The sequence below is a fragment of the Orcinus orca genome, chromosome 11 (assembly GCF_937001465.1).
Source record: "Orcinus orca chromosome 11, mOrcOrc1.1, whole genome shotgun sequence".
Classification (NCBI taxonomy): domain Eukaryota; kingdom Metazoa; phylum Chordata; class Mammalia; order Artiodactyla; family Delphinidae; genus Orcinus; species Orcinus orca.
Window position 1 is genome coordinate 45,522,615 of NC_064569.1, and position 16,598 is coordinate 45,539,212.

The 16,598-nt window shown below is 48.4% G+C and overlaps 1 protein-coding gene across 4 annotated transcripts; it reads right to left on the reverse strand.

Annotated features, from left to right (window-relative positions):
* Positions 1–65: 65 nt before the first annotated feature.
* Positions 66–14,654, reverse strand: DCTN2 (dynactin subunit 2). 4 transcript variants are annotated; one of them, XM_004276544.4, is made up of 14 exons: positions 14,444–14,654; positions 13,480–13,548; positions 4,938–5,034; positions 4,722–4,783; positions 4,291–4,389; positions 3,509–3,669; positions 3,167–3,317; positions 2,742–2,807; positions 2,488–2,526; positions 2,301–2,378; positions 2,140–2,211; positions 1,803–1,905; positions 1,595–1,686; positions 66–514 (listed from the first exon to the last, which is right to left on the reverse strand). In XM_004276544.4, the coding sequence occupies exons 1-14, from the start codon at positions 14,477–14,479 to the stop codon at positions 428–430; spliced, it is 1,212 nt and encodes a 403-aa protein (XP_004276592.1). In that variant the 5' UTR covers positions 14,480–14,654; the 3' UTR covers positions 66–427. The 4 variants fall into 4 exon arrangements, with proteins under 4 accessions (XP_004276592.1, XP_033296348.1, XP_033296344.1 ...); XM_033440457.2 differs by having other exon boundaries at positions 4,713–4,783; positions 14,444–14,615; XM_033440453.2 differs by lacking the exons at positions 13,480–13,548; positions 14,444–14,654 and adding an exon at positions 7,404–7,626.
* Between the last annotated feature and the right edge of the window lie 1,944 nt (positions 14,655–16,598).

The window sequence follows — 16,598 nt, forward strand, 5'->3', positions numbered from 1 at the left end:
GTCTATTACACTGTGAATGTCTCTCTCTCTAGTGCTGCCTCTTCCCCAGGAAACAGCAGAGGCCACACAGTACAACAGCATTTAATGGTCAGAAACAGTTGTACAGTATTACAATCAGTCACAGAAGCTGTGCTGGAGGACAGGATCCAATCCTTCCCCACACCAGGCAAAGCAGTATTGGACAGGAGCTGGCATGTGGCTGGGCCCACGTCCTCATCCCCGTGGCCTGAGGGGAGACCACCATCTAATATCCCCCAGGTTCCACTACTCTTCAGAGGAGGGGTGTAAGCCCCACATGCAAGAAGAACCCCTTGCCCCCAGTGTCAGATGGGATGTGAGAGTTATGATTAAGGGGAAACCCTGTGTAAGGTGTTAACGGAGTTCAAAGGGGTAGGGATTACCCCTGTTCTCCATCTCCCAAAGGTGCTCACTTTCCCAGTTTCTTCATCCGTTCATCAATGTTGGCAAAGTTCCGCTCAACTGTGGACAGGTTATCACGCATCGTTGTCTGCACCTAGAAAAGTGACAGAGCTATTTTACTCTTTGTCAGGTTCGGGTGCTTACCTGAATGAGGACCTAAAGAAATTCTCTTACAGAAGGCAAAAAAGATATGGAGGGGGATTCCCTGGTGGTCCAGTGGTTAGGACTCAGCACTTTCACTGCCAGGGCCCCGGTTTGATCCCTGGTTGGGGAACTAAGATCCCACAAGCCACACGGTGTGGCCAAATTAAAAAAAAAGAAAAAAGAAACGGAAACAAGTTGATGGGCCCCAGAGCGGGAAGGTTATTGCACCAGTTTCCAGGCTGCCCTGGAATACCGTGGACCTAGCACAGGGTCTGCCAAGCAGGCAGGCTTCTTAAGAATTCCCATCCTGACTTTAACCAGAACAGCTCTTTTATCTGTTTTATGTAATGAGGAACAAGTAAGATTTTGTTGACATGAGGGTTTCACAGGTCCAGTTTTAGAAAACTGCTCTGGAGGAAGAACATATACCAAGCACTTTAATTTATCTTGATGGTCCTACGATACAAGACAACTTTAGTGCTTCTCCCAGCTCTGAGAACAGTGCCCCCAACAGAAACCGAGGACTCGCTATGTGCTGGGCACTGCTAAGAGAATGAAGGAAGAGGCGAGGCTCACTGCCCAGCATCAGGAAGGAAGTGGCAGAATCAGGTGGGAGCCCAGCTCCTGATTTCAAAGCCCATGTTCTATCCGATGTGCTGTGCCCAGAAGCATCTGGTTGAGGACCCAGGGCGGGTAAAACTAAGCTGTGACTACAGAGTGAAGGGGTAGGTTTTATAGGAAAAACTGAGGTTTACTGAACTCTTAACAATTCACTCATATTATTTCACCTAATCCATAAAACTCTGAGGTAGGTGTAAGTTTCCAGATGGTAAGATGGAGGTTCATAGATTAAATAAGTTGTCAAACGTCCCACAACCATTGAGAAACAGTATGGAGACTCAAACCAAGCCCCTGCCATACCACCATGCCACCAAATGGGCTAAGGCAGAACCCTATGGAGATGAAGCTGGAGAACCTAGCCTGTGTGTGCTGGGGAAGGGAAGTAGCTGACCAGTAAAGGGGCACACACCTGGGTCAAGAGGGTGGCGCTGTCCTTGAGGGAACAAGCGATCATCTGCTGTGTGGTATCCAAGTGTGTCATAAGCTGACCAAACTGCACGGCTATGAAAGAAGGTCAGAACGGTATGTGTGGCGTTAGAATCCAAGACCAGAGGGAAGGGAACGAAAGCTGCCCACTTTCTAATTCCTCTTAGCACCCCTGGCAGCTGGCCTCCCACCTTGTTCATGCAGCTGCCTGATGGTGACAAGTCTCTGCACCAGCTCAGGAAGGGTGGAGGCGAGGGGGCTCCAGCGCTGTATGGTTTCATACAGCTGGTGCACCTGGACGGACAAGACAGTGGCCAACCTTCAGCGAAGTACACACTGACCATTCACTAGGGTGGGAAAGGTCAACTTGGTGGGGCAAGAGGGAAGCACTGCCTTTTCTCAGCTATTAAGAGCATATGAAGACAGGGACCTGAGGATTCAGTGCTCTCATGCTTTGCTCTTAACCACCAGAAGAGTACATAAGGGAGCAGGAAAGGGTATGAAGATGGAGGAAAGGTAATTCCTGACCTTGCTTTGTGCATCTGCATCCTCTACAGAAGCTTTATGCTTGGCAATCTCATTCACTTTTCCCAGGACACTCTGAAAGCACAGGTTTTAAGGTTTATAGGGCATCTAGGGCTTCCAGAGTCCCAAGCTACCTGTAATCCAATTTGCCCCCCACTTAATACCTGTAGCCGAGCCTCCACTTGGTCCAGAACTGCAAGGTCCAGGGCGCTCACCTTTGCTTGCAACAGCTCTACAGTCTCCTGGGGGCGGGATTTAGGACAAGCTTCATGAAGGGGAAGAATCAGACTAGAAAACCCAATCCCGATATCCCCTCTGTAATCCAAACACTCCAGTTCCTTTTACACTCACCATAAGGCAGGCTCCCTGCAGACCTGCAGAAAGGGGATTCTGATGGGGAAAAGCAGGAAAGAAGTCAGTGGTTCTTATCTCTCCATGCGATTACCACCTTCTCCCATCCTTTCTGGTTCTAGCGGGCAACCCCTGGCTGATCCTGTAACTGGAGCCCTTTCCTGACTCCTCCCAGGATTCTGTGGAATGCTGTGGACCTCAGGGCTCAGGGTGCAGGATATGCGGGTTAGACTAAGTATAGGAGAGCACCTGACCTGAGCATCCTGATCACAGCGTACAGCTGCTTCCAGCTCCGCCAGGCGCTTCTCGAGTTCTGCCACCTAGGGGGAGGAAGGAGGGGAGATTTGCCATCCACCTCCCTGCTGCTGCAGTGGGAGGTAAGATCCTGCTCTTTGCTTGTCTGCTTACCACTCCCCTACCCTCTCCCCACCGCTCTGCCAAGGGACTTCTTTCCCTGGAACACATCCCTAGTCAAAGTCTTCACTGAAAGTAGATGGTGAGGCAAACACGGAGAATGAGACATCAAGAGGAATCAAGCATTCCCAGCACCCTCTCCCCAGATGTGATCCCTTGGAGGGAGGGAGGCAAGTCTCTAGAGCCACATCTCCCTGGCCCCTCAACCAACAATTACATACATACATACATATATACATACATACACACATACATACATACATACTTTGGCAGCTTGAGAGAACTTGTCCTGCTCAGGCCGAGAATGTAGTTCATAAGTGACAAGGCTGCTATCTGGGGGTGTCCCACTAGTGGTCTTTCCCCCTGAACCAGTCCCTTTGCTGTTCTTTGTTGCTTCCAGCTGCAGCAGTAGGCGCCTAGGTCAGGAAACCAGAAACAATGTCATGACTTGAAGGATGTGGGTCAGCCCAGTCACTCTCGTTTCTGCCTCACAGTCAGCATTAAGGAACAGCTAGGCCACTTCTCCCCTTCGTATCCCTGTCAGTACCTGGCTGAGTCCCTCTACACCCCAGTCACCAATGATTTCCCAACGAAGTCTGGCACCCACTTAGCCAGAGCTCCATCGGGGTCAGTAAGGTTGATTGCGGCATCTGGTCCCAGCAGCTTCTCCAGATGGGAAGCAACCAGCTGCTGCTTCAGGGCTGCCAGCTGTTTGGCCAGCACCACGGGGGTCAGCTTCTCCTCAGTGGCTGACTCCTTCACTGTCGTCTGGTATGAAAACAAACAGACAGTGAGGGGTGGCAAGAGTGAGTCAAGGAAAAAAAATAGATCAAGACCCTTAAAAATAGCTGCGGCTGAGGACTTCCCTGGTGGTGCAGTGGTTAAGAATCCGCCTGCCAATGCAGGGGATCCAGGTTCGAGCCCTGGTCCAGGGAGATCCCACATGCCGCGGAGCAACTAAGCCCATGCGCCACAACTACTGAGCCTGTGCTCTAGAGCCCACGAGCCACAACTACTGAAGCCTGGGCACCTAGAGCCCATGCTCCGCAACAAGAGAAGCCACCTCAATGAGAAGCCTGCACACCGCAACGAAGAGTAGCCCCTGCTCACTGTAACTAGAGAAAGCCTGTGTGCAGCAACGAAGACCCAATGCAGCCAAAAATAAATAAATAAAAATAAATTTATATTAAAAAAAAATAGCTGTGGCTGAAACTCACTGGGATGGTCCTTACCCACCTATAGTACCGAATATAAATTCATGTGCATTTCTAAACTCTGAAAACCTCAGCCCCTTATCCAGGAGCTTAGGGAAGCTTTCTCCTCTTGCTGGGAGGTCTTCCTCTGCTACATAAGTCATAGCAGAGAGGGGAGAAGAGAGTTTATAGTTACCTTGATTTTCTCAACTTCAGTCGTCAGCTCTTGGACCTCATGCAGCAGTCTCTGGTACTTTTGCTGGGGTGTCTCCTTCACTCCCAGACCCTCTCCAAGCTAGAGAGCAAGCACAGATGGTGATGTTACACCTCCCAGTAGAGGGAACCTCAAGAATTGGTCCAAACCCCAGGCCTAGTTTGTAAGTGTATCATGCCCAACTCAGAATCCACGCCATCCTAGTCCAGGAGGACTGGAGATGGCTGGAGGCCTGGAGACGCTCCAGAGCAAAGAGCAGGGGGACAAAGCATCCTCAACTGCATCCTGCTGGCCTCCTCAGGGCCCCCAGCCACAGAGAAACTTGGAATCCCAACTATGTCCCTTGATCTCTCTCCTAAATGCCCGCTGGGTAGGACTGCTGCACCATTCCCATCAACACACACACAACAAACCATCTCGTATTCTCCAGATTCATATCCCGTTCTTTTGGTTTTTCCAATTCGATCTGAGAAATCTGCCAAGAAAAGAAGACGGAATTGAGGGCCTGATCAAGACACACAGCAGTCATGGTCTCAGATGACTGTGAGGGCTTCCATAAGACAGCCCAAAGCAAAAGTCAGTAAGGCCTGAGGTCAGGCTTCCCCATCCAATTTCCAACCGGGTCTCACCAAGTCCCTTTGTTCCCACTCTCTTGTCTTTGAACTTGTCATAGGCAGCATTGGGATTGACAATGATGTGCTCCACACTTGTACTCGTCAGCTCCTCCTGCAGGAACAGGTAGTTCAGACCAGGGGCAGACTCATTCCCACCCTCGAACTTCCCCGACCCCACAAAATCCCCAAGCCACTGGGAGACTGGGCTGTACTTTCCCAAGGGGAAAGAAGGGCGGCTCCATTCCAAGCTACAGACCCAGGTTCAACCTAGGAAATGAAAGCTTCCTGGTAAATTTGGAGTCTCAGTTGTATAAATATTAACACCCTGATTCAACTGGGAACAGAGGCAGCATAACCTCCCCGCCCATTCTGTACATAAGCCTCCCTATCCCCTCCCCTTCCCCAATCCAACTGGGCCCTCCCAGTTATCTGGCACACACCATGCATTCAGGGCAAGAAATCAACTTGACTTCTTTCAACCTCCCCCTCCTAAAAGTAAATTTCCTTGCTGCTGAGGAAGTCTATTTTCAAGCTAACTTCCCATCCTTGCTGGAGGGAAAGAGGAGACAATCAAGCTACTAACTCTGAGAGTGAATATCAGGACTTTCATAGCTGCTGAAGGGAAGATACCAGCTCTTAGATACAAAGAGAAGGTTGGCAGAAGGCCTGACCAGAAGCCTTGTTTCCAGGCTGCCGTGAAGTCAGGGAATTCAGGGGATATAGAGAAGAGGCAAATGCTTTTTAATTTTTTGGCCGCGCCGCGCGGCACATGGGATCTTAGTCCTCCAACCAGGGATCGAACCCATGTCCCCTGCATTGGAAGCGTGGAGTCTTAACCACTAGAGTGCCAGGGAAGTTCCTTGCTGTATTATTATTATGATGATGATGATTATTTGCGGTACGCGGGCCTCTCACTGTTGTGGCCTCTCCGGTTGCGGAGCACAGGCTCCGGATGCGCAGGCTCAGCGGCCATGGCTCACGGGCCCAGCCGCTCCGCAGCATGTGGGATCTTCCCGGACCAGGGCACGAACCCGTGTCCCCTGCATCGGCAGGCGGACTCTCAACTACTGCGCCACCAGGGAAGCCCACTGTATTATTTTTTAAGGGACATCTTAGAAGCAACAAGCATAAGCTGTATCTGTTTGCCAAGAGTACCCATGGGCAAAGGCCACGTTTAAGTCCTGAAATGGAGATAGCCCGGATCTTTTCAGAGAAGCTGCAGTACCTGCCTCTTCTCCCTGACCCTTCTGCTGTTTCTCAAGCACTGAAGCTCTTCCATAAAGAGGGGAGGTGGTAAAGAAAGTGAAAGAGATTTCACCCTAAAAATTGATGCAGAAAGGTTCTCTCCTTACTAGGTATCTATTAGCTGTTCAGATTCTAATAACTGCACCAAGACCATGCCCTCCAGACTGCATGTCTCTCCTTCAATTGTCAGCAGTCTGACAGGTCTCATTACGTTACTGAAGGAAGTGGAAGGAGATCAGAAATCCTTTTCTGTTGGGGTGGACATCTCCACCTTCCACAGGAAGAAGGTAAAGAGAGTCTTCCCTCCTTTAGCCAGAGCAATGATTCTCAACCCTGGCTGCACAACAGAATCACTTAGAAAAGGGGTGGGGGGCGGGGGAGAGGCCTGGGTTCACCTCTGTAGATTCTGATTTAATTGTTCTGGGGTAGGGCCAGGGTAGTGGGCCAGTTTAAAAGCTACCCAGGTCATTCTAATATGTATCCACGACTGAGAGTCTCTGTCTGTGTGTGTGTAGTAGGGGTTGATTGGTGGGGGAGCAGTTATGATGGAGAGACATGGAGAAAGAGCAGCAGACACAAGCTCCGTCCTTCATCTCTGCTCTGCTATTACATAAGGAACCAGTGTGAGTGGCAGCTTTATAAATAGGGAGGAGGGGGGTAAGGAGAAAATATCAACTTCGACCTTTACCTCTTCTTCAGGGAAGTGCTAGGCAGAGGGGCAAGAGCTAAAGATTAAGGGAAAATAAAAGGGTTCAATGTCCCATATGCAAGTGCCTAGGGGAAGAAACAACTGAGTCCCAAATTATTCTCTCCTTAATTTTCTCTGAAATGTTATGGCCAGAGCACACACTGGCCAAATAATTGTGTGGTCTCTGGCCTCTAAAAAGTGTTTGTCTGAGAAGGACTCATGTTCAGGAGAAGGACTCATGTTCAGGAAAGAACATCACCCTCTCTCAAGTTCCCCCTCAAGAATATGCCTCTCCTCCTGTGAGTGCCCCGATCAAGGCCAATGAGGTAGAAAAAAAAACCTCTTTGGGAGGCAGAGTCTACAGACCAAGGCAAGAAATTAGTCACAGTTACCATTTTGTTAAGCCCTTATTATAAGCCAGGCACTATGCAGATGAGAACCTGCTTTCCTAAATAGGGAAGGTGTGGAATAAGAAAGGGTCAACAAACAGAGCATGAGTCTCAGAGGTTCTGGGATGGTAGCAGGGATGGTCAGTGCTTTCATCTCACTATTCCTGCTGCAGGAGCACATCCTGAGGCAGAAGGGCTGCCCGACGCTGGCATCCTCTTGGAGCCTCTCCAAGGGTGTGGCCCCGGAGACTCAGGTCGACAGCATACTTTAGCCCTCCGGTGGCACCTACTCCGCCAGTGACTCGGAGATCTGGGGGCATGGGCTGGAGGTAATGTCATTACAGTGATTCGTGAGATGGGAAAAGGTCAGCTGGGGCTGGGGCTGAATAGAGGGACAAAAGATTTAGTAGAGATAAAAGGACAGAGAAACAACTGCCCATCATAGCACACCCCGTTAAAAAGCACATGAAAGGTCAGGCTTCTTACCAGCTCCTTGTGGTTTCCCCAGAGGTGAGAAAATCAAAAGAGTTAAAAGGAAAGGGAGTGGGGACATGGGGGTGAGGGAGGGAAAAAAAAGACAAAATTGTTATTAGCAAATTGTCACATGCACTACATGATAGTCTTCAAACATACTGCACCACAGGGCCCAGGGGAGCCTAGCAAAATTTGGGGGCCAAGAAATTTCAGCTGGGGTCACCACATACCCCAAGAGAAAGAAGAGCTTGGGACCCTTTCCTCTCTGATGGTGAGGATGTCATGAAGCTTTGCCATTAACAGCAGCAATTCAGGATCATCTGAGAACTAGTAGTTAGATGTTGCAAGCTGGTGGCATGGAAGAGGACAGTGGGGGGAGAGAAGGCTGAGATGGAGGGGAAGCTGTAGAAATGGCAGAATGTGAAGCAGAGGCTGTGAAGACATTCTGAGAACGTGTAGCTGATTGAAGGTCCATGATTCTCAAGGGGGAGTTCATGGCTCAAGTCTTCTTATCTCTCGGTTTCTCTAGTTTTGAAGAATTAGGCATTTGGATGGCAGAATCAGTCATAATGAGGGTGCTCATGTGGGTGGTTTGATATGACTTTATGTTAAGCAGAACAAAATATGTCAGGTACAGATGGTGAGTTTAAGGAAATCCGAAGTACCTAATTGAAGCCCCATCCTCATTCTCTGTTGCCAGAGGAGAGGCAGGGCAAATCCTGGTCCCTTGCGTAGTCTGGTGTATTATTTACATCCATCTTGAGTGGTTGGGAACTCACCCTACAGCTCTGCGGGATCCAGAGCAATTCTGCCATGATGTGCTAGCACAAAGAGTCCAAAAGACACCAAGATTCACAGCTACCAGACATGTGCAGAACATATTTCTTCAACCCTTTGTTCACAAGGTTCACAGGGGTTGGAGGGTACACAAGGGGGAAAGGTGAGAGTATCTCAAAGAGGCTGTATTTTAGTTCAGGCCACGTAGACAAGGCTCCACTTCCAGGCAAGACTGGTAAAGAACTGCCAGGAGAGGAAATCCAGCTGTATGCACAGCCTTTCCAGGATCTCTACTGATGGGCAGACAGAAGTGTGGGAAGTCGAGGATGGTTATATGTATATGAAAACACACGATGGGACAAAAACAACTGCATCCTCTCCCAGAGATTTCAGCTAGATACATCTGAACTTCAACCTCGCCATTCCCCTGTCTCATGCCAGAGTCCAGCCCAGCCGAGACTCCTCTTTCAGCTCAGGGTAGAGGTGGACCCAGGTCCTGTGGTCTAGGCTGGGATGTCTCTGCAGAGTGGGTGTAAGCACTCACAGGTGCACACATGCAAACACACAAGAGGAGGCACACACACTATACCTTTCTCTTACTTGCCTCACCAAGCTAAAACCAGCTTGAGAAAAACTCAAGGATAAAGAGAGGACAATGGGCCATAAGTTCAAGTTCAAATCATGAGGAACAAGCAGAATGGGGGAGGAAAGAAAATCAAAAAAAGGAAAAGTGGTATATTTGTTTGTAAATAGTATATACCACCTCCAGGTCTGACCTATGCGTGGGTTGGGAAATGAGATTTTAGGGATAATTTCTGTAACCTGGAGTAGTAATAGTCACCATGGGAACCTATTACACCAGCCAACTTGATTAGAAAATTCTAAGTGCCCTGATCCCAGGTACCAGTTTACCTGGTACAGGACTCTCAGTCCCTCTCACTAATAACCTCCCAGACGCCCCAGGGTTGTTTGGCTAAGTGGCTATGCCTCAGAGGGCAAGACCTGAGGTTCCAGATCAGACACGGGGAGAGGTCACTGCTGCTCTCTGAGCCTGTTAGGCTCTGTGCCAACACCGCAGCCAGGGGCACTTCGGAACCATGATGACAAGGAAGATGGATAGTGCTGTAGAATAAAACTGTCCAGGATGGACCAACATAGTGCTGACCATCCAACCATTTCTAAAGGAAGGGTACAGAAACAGAAAGACTCACGAAAGCACAAAGAACCCAAGCTAGTACCTTAAAAATGTATATAACACCCCTTTCCTATCCCATTTACTTTTCTCTAAAGGCTTAGCATAGGGGAATATTAAAATGAGGTTTTTACCAGGTATAATCCACATACAGTCAAGAAGTGAGGACTGTTGCTGTCCCCCTTGTTCTCCACCCTTGTCCAGAATGGCTAAAAGTCACTCCCTTTCTCTTAACTCCATTTCAGTCTGTGGAGGAGAAAGGCAACCCCCTTCCAACTCCAGCTCTTAAATGCCTTATGTCCAGAAGCATTCTTAGTCTCCATGCTTCTATCCCATCCTCCATTGGACAGTTGTATTCTGCACACCTCACAAGGGGAAGAGACAATGATCCATGAATCATAGCTGTGCTTCTAAACCTTGATTAAGGATCTTTAACCATGAGGCCAGCAGGCCCCTTAGTGATCCAGCTAGAGATGCATTAGAATTTAAAACAATTAGCTGCAACAACAGCACAGTGACAGAGCATTGCATGCGAGATGGCAAATGAAAAAACATGCAGAGAAGAAGCATCGAATGGTCTTACTTGTGCAAACTAGTGTCCAGGCAAGGTGGTGAGGAGGGAGGATGGGGGAAGCATTAGGAAAAACTCAGATAAGTTCAAGTGCGCCAATAGTCAATGAACACAATCAAGCATACTCTGTGATATCCTAAACTGTAAGGAAAAGAATCTACTATTTTACATCTCAGGCTGGTGGAGTTTTCAGCATTATCTACCCTTTGGAGAACTGAAGCCTCTGCCACAGACCCACCAAACTAAGGCTAGGTCACTTTTTCCCTTTCACATGCATCAGGGATAGTTACAGCATAAAGGGAGGAACTAAATCCTATTTCTAGTGAGTTTTCTAAATTTACTCCCCTTGTTCCGGCAGTTCAAAAGCCATGAGCAGAATGCCACACAGACCCAAAGGTAGGCTGTGGGCCCAGGGGGGAAGAAATTCCAATTGGGAATTAGCTTTCCTGACAAGACATTTTAAGAAAAGTTTCCAAAAAGCCCATCACTCCAATCAACCCAGGAGTGTCTGAAATTTAGAGGGGATCCTCCTAGATTGAGGAGTTAAGAGCTAGACTGTGCGGTTTTCTGGCCCATTCACTTTAGAATATTTTAGTTCCTGCTAAAATTGTTTTGAAGGGATAGCAGGAAAATCAGGATTATGTTTACCAAAAATAAAACCTTCTACTACTTTCCTCCCCCATCCTCCCCACTATGGGAATCGCAAACTTTAATGTTTAAGTTAAACTAGCAATTACAATCTTTAGGGGCTATTATAGGATATTATTTCCTTCAGCAGCCCAATTTCTTCCACAGTGGAGCAATGAGAAAGGAAGTGAAAACATTGAAGGTCAATACCCCTTGACTATTTCTTTAAATAAAAATCTGGAGACCGCCCTGAAAGGTTCCATACGAAGCCGGTCGTCCTGGCTGTCTCCAGGGAGTGGAACTACACGGTGGCAGGCAGCGGTGGGAAGAGACAGTTTTTGTTCTACGTGCATATATTACCTACTTCAAAAACTAATAAAATTAAAGTTGAAAATAATCTGGAAACTAAGGCAGAACATGCTCTCGCCAGGAGTGAAGAAGGTGACTGAAATCTCATGGTTCAGCCACAATAGTGGTGATGTGCACTGTCACCTGTACTAGGTCTTGGGAAGGTAAGTGAGAAGGGGACAGGCTGCTAGTGAGAATCCAGGCCTCACAGAAATGAGGTTTCTGGATTGTCTAAGTACAACCCACTGCTCCTCAAGTTGCACATATACGTCAGTATTAAGAGCAGTGGCAGAACCATTACTCAGCTGACTTCCTGAAAGCTGCCCTCCTAAGGCCCACAGGGACATGCAGGGGCCAGAGACATTAGCTGACATCAGGAAACATCTCAGGCCTCTCCCACTCCCGCCAGGGCTCTTGAAGTAGCTGAAGGTCTCCCCACCCCATTTACTCCTCCCTAGTGATGGAGAGTCATTTAGCTGAGCCTTAGGTGATGGAGGCAACTTAGCTCCTCTTGTATTTACCATCCAGTTCCTATATACTTCTATACTGGTATTCTGGGCTACATGCTGCAGGAAATGAACACTTATGGTGTGCTCTCCCCATCAGCCACCCCACTAGATGCTACTAAAATAGGCTGCTCAGGCTCAGCAGGGAGGAACAGCCAATCAGGGATGCACATTCAGTGCTTCCATGCCTGGGATGAGGGTCATGTTCTTTTTATTAAGAGATAGCCCATAACTTCAAAAGGAGAATTACAATGTATTTTTTCGTTTGGAAAGGGGACTGCTATATTACCTGTCTGTATCACAGCCAGTGACAAAGGGACAAAGTTCCACTCATTATCTCACCATGAAGGCTTGATATTTTATAGGCAGAGGCCTAGGCCAGAGTTGAACAGTCTCTGAACTATGGTAGTAGAATGGAGTCCTCGGTATACATATTCCTGCCCTTTGAGGTCAGAGACTGCTCCCTAGTAAGATACCTCTTAGAGTGACAGGTCTACACCTAGGAACTGAGCAATGACAACATCTGCATTATCTCCAGATACTCAAGTTTGGGGGAAAGACTGACATGCCAGCAAGTACAGAAGCAACAAGGAACACACCACTCTGAGAGGGGACAGGGAAGGTGTTCCCCACAAAGTAGGAACCACTTCCACATGGGGGAAATCAAATAAGGAATAAGTGAGTACGCCAAGCCATACATTATAAGCCAGCCACCAGCATTCTCCAGAACTAACCAGCCCCACAGACATAACCACAGGACTTACAGACACACATACTGAGCCTGTTCCCACTGACTCTTGGTCACAACTTTATTGAGATCTCACACCATCAGTGTGACCCTAGCCCAGCTCTCCTTGGAAACTACAGAACCTAAAACACATCCTGTAAGACATGTTAACAGATCTTTGCTCCTCTTGGCACTTACATATAGAATTTTTACTATGTTGATTTCATTCACTCAATTTTTTCTTTCATGTTTCCTACACGTATCCTAACTCCCCCATTAGTCTGGGTGATTTTTGAGGGCAGGGACATTTCTTCCTCTGCATTGCACAAAAATCAACAGAGAATGAACACATTCAATAAATAATGCTAAGTGGTTTCCCTTATGGTTAAAATGTGTCCATAACTAATTCCTTCCCCTTGAGTTCTTCTTGAATCTGAAAGTGCTACCAGGGCCTCTCCTCTGCTGATATGAAAGATTTATGTGCTTCCTCAAATTTGTTTCGCTCTAACCAGGTTCCTTATCTTCCTAAAATCTCGAATTCATTTTCCTGCTCCTTGGCCAATGGATACTGTATATTCACATAAAAGAGTATTCCTCAATACTTCAAAGTCTAGCTCTTGTTAGGATAATAACAAACATGTACTGAGCAATATATTTTATGAAATAGAAGGCCTAGGTCTTAACCTCAAGCAGTTTGTAAGTGCTCAGGATTCATGAATCATTACCATGGACTAGTACCTAGAGCCCTAACTAAGTCACTAGCCCCCAACCTGTTTTAAGATATTCCAATTGTATTTAAAAGGCCCAAGTACCAGGCCTCTTAGCTGTAATTCCACTGACCTGACTCTCCTTCCTGGCATTGCTCATTTGCAAGCCCTGCGACATACATACCACCCAGGCTGGGTTGGCATACCCGCTTATTGCTGTGGGTGGCTCACCAGAAAAGGGAAAGGGCCTGCCTGGGGGAGAGAGATCATAGTCCAGAGGAGTCCTGAGGCAGCACACAGTCTTACCGCATCAAACTCCGCTTGATCATCCTCAGGCAGGTCGCTGGTTTCATAAACATCTGGCTCGTTCCTGGCCTGCAGGTAGAAGCAGTGACCACCCAACCTCACTACCCAGCATCCACCAACACCCCTGACCCCACTCCATTTGAACAAGTTAACAGAGAAAGCAGGCTGTGACACCACGATTCTGCCCCTTCTTTCACCTGCCCCGTGACCTGCCTGTCAGTTCCCATGTCTCAGAGGGGTGGGGATAACAGTGGGGACATCTGATGGTTAATGGTGAATGTTAAGTGATGACAAAGATGTCACCCTGAATCTGAAGGGGGGCGGGTCCTCGGCACTCATGTCAGGAGAGGAGCTATCATTAGGCCCTGTACACACTACCCTGGCACAAGGGCTGAGAGTGACTCAGGACCTTAGTACCCAAGGTCCTATCCCAACCCCCACCCCGAGAATGCAGGCAGGGCAGCACAAAGGGAGGGTACATGCCGGCCTGTGCGGGGGTGGTTTGGGAAGGAGGTTCCCCAGAGGACATAGTTCTCCATCTGGCACAAGAGGGGTTCTGTCACGGTAACCTCGTCACTCTTGCCAGGGTGAAGGCCATCACCAAATGGTCTGGTATGTGTGTCTCGGGAGGGGGTGGGGGGCTCATGGGAAGATTTGGGGAGACACGGGTGGTGTTGACACGGATGGCAGAAGCACTCGAGCACAGTGCTAAATGCCTGGAGATGATTTCTGAGCCGAGAAACCGGCGACTGCCGGAAAGGGGCCTTGTAGGCCGTCCCACGGCCCAGCCCAGTCGGGTAGAAGGAGTCCGGAGGGTGCAGCGGCCGGTCGGGGAGCTAGCGGCGGGAGCCCTCGGGGCGGAGGAGGGGTTTCAGGCGGGAAGGGTCACGGGTTGCTGTCTGTTGGGGGTCCCTAGGAGGTCGGGGGCGCGGTCTTGGGGAGCCAGGGCCGGCCGTGTACTCACAATGCCGGGAAGGTCGGCGTATTTAGGGTCCGCCATGGCGGCGGCGAGGCGGGGTTGGGGGACCGGGGCCTCGGTGGAGCCGGGGCCGGTGTTCGGGTAGGGGAGAGGCTGGGTCCGGGTCCAGGATAAGGCGGCCGCAAAGGGAGCGGCGGAGGAGGCGGAGGAATAGGAAGTCTCGCGACAGGAGTAGTACAGGGGAAGGGTGAAGCAAAAGTCGCGAGAACAACCCGCTACCACACCCCTGGAGTGACAGGGATTGGCGAGAACAAGACCTGGGAATGACGTAGTGGCGGGGAAGCGTCGCCTAGGATTGTGGGATATGTAGTCTTGGATGATCCGGCTTGGGCGGGTGACGGACAATAACGCGCCTTGGGAGTTACCGCGTACGACTTATTTTCTTTCGTTTTTACGTCGAGTCTGAAAGAGCTTTTATAATTCCTGTTTCTCGAATAAATTTGGACTCCCAGAAATTAAATGACTAGGTAAAAATAACACAACTAGGCATGCTATGGCACAGCCAGGGCTTCGAAACAACAATAACAAGTAAAATTTAGTAAAGATTTAGTCATGTTAGGAATGAGAAAGTTAAGTAAACTTCTCAGGTTAGGGCTGTCAGGTAAAATACAGAGCACCTAGTTAAATGTGAATTTCGGATAAACAACTAATAGTCTTTTCAGTATAAGTACGTCCCATACGGTATGGGACATACTAACACACACAAATTATTAGTGTTTCATCTGAAATTCAAATTTAACTGGGCTTCCTGTTTTTGTTTTTCAAATCTGGCAATTCTACCTCAAATAGAATAGGCACTTGGTAGCACCATGTCTGTCTGAATACCTTCTGTGCTCTTAATCCCTTCACTAATGGTTTTCAGACTTTTGAATTTCACAGTTCAATACAATTAAAACAACAAAAAACCTTTTTGAAGATAGGCATAGTATTGCTACCTTTTTATTTTGCCAAGTAAGTACATTAAAAAAAAAAACCTACTCTCTACTATTACCATCATTACTTAGTAGAAAAGTATGGAAGGACATACAGTACTCTCAGAATAAAAGTCCTTTGAAACAACAAATCCAGCTTTATTAAAAAAACTTACCACATTCCACATTGTGTGGTGGCTTTTTGGGGGAGGGATGCATACACATGAACTTTTTTCTCTGACCAGTGACCCTCTATGGACTAGCATTTTGAAACTCCTTCACTAAGGATGCCATCCTGGAACCCTTGGGAGCCTGAGGTTGGGCTATTTCCTGAGCTTGCAGGATGCTGCAACAATTAGAAATAGTGCCAGACCAAGTGACTGAAGAAATGCCTATATTTCTGAGTTTATAGGAACTCATTGTCATTCTATGTGTCCTCTCTTGGCTCCTCCCCAAGCCTCTTTCTCCATAGTCCTACTGCCTACCCATCCAGCTTCTTATGCTGAACCCTTTTCCTTCAGTTTCCTTAAGATTCAAGGTGAGTTAGGGGTATATGTCCAACTTGGAGACCCCTTCAGCTGCCTTCCGAGTGGTTAGGTCTTGTCTGGCCAGGCCATCTTTCTCTCCTCCTTGCCTCATAGTATAGTATCTAAGTGACCCTAGACACTTACCAGGCAATTGCTAGGCAGAACCTCCATCCCCTCCTCCCTTCTTCTCCCATCACCCTGCTCCTCCCCTTGGCCTAGAGCCTCAACTCCTGCAGTCTAACTCTGTTGGCCAGCAGAGGCCCTGTGACGTGGAGAAAAATCTATCTGGCCAGTTTCTAGGTGGTTCTGTCCAGGGGCTGCAGCAGGAGTCTGACCTGAGGGGAGGAAGGACACAGAATCTCTAGCCTTGGCTCTTTTTTTCCCAGGGAAGGGAGAGAAACAGAAGAAGGGCCTGAGAAAGGGGCTGGTGTGTTGGGACTCTGTCCAACAGTACTGAGACAGGAAACACTCACGTAGGTGCCTAAACCTGCCTGAAGCCCAAATGCAGTTGTCTGCTCTAGAGGTCCTTTCTCAAATCCCCTCTGGCCTTACCCACCGCCATCATCACCCCTCCATCACTGCTTTCTGACTCCCTTTCTCTTGCAAAATTACTCTTGCCCACCTCCATCCCAGCCCCAACCTATGAGGCAAAAATAAGAATTTTACCTGCTTTTGAATTCTAATAGGCCAGAATAGGAGTTT

Excerpts from the sequence above, each read along its gene's own strand:
- DCTN2 (XM_033440452.2), bottom strand. The coding sequence starts at position 7,583 with ATGACATTACCTCCAGCCCATGCCCCCAGATCTCCGAGTCACTGGCGG. Across the intron at positions 4,390-4,712 it reads AATACGAGATGGTTTGTTGT|CTTGGAGAGGGTCTGGGAGT; the intron begins GTGTGTGTTGAT and ends CTTGCTCTCTAG. Across the intron at positions 2,527-2,741 it reads GCTGTGATCAGGATGCTCAG|AATCCCCTTTCTGCAGGTCT; the intron begins GTCAGGTGCTCT and ends TTTCCCCATCAG.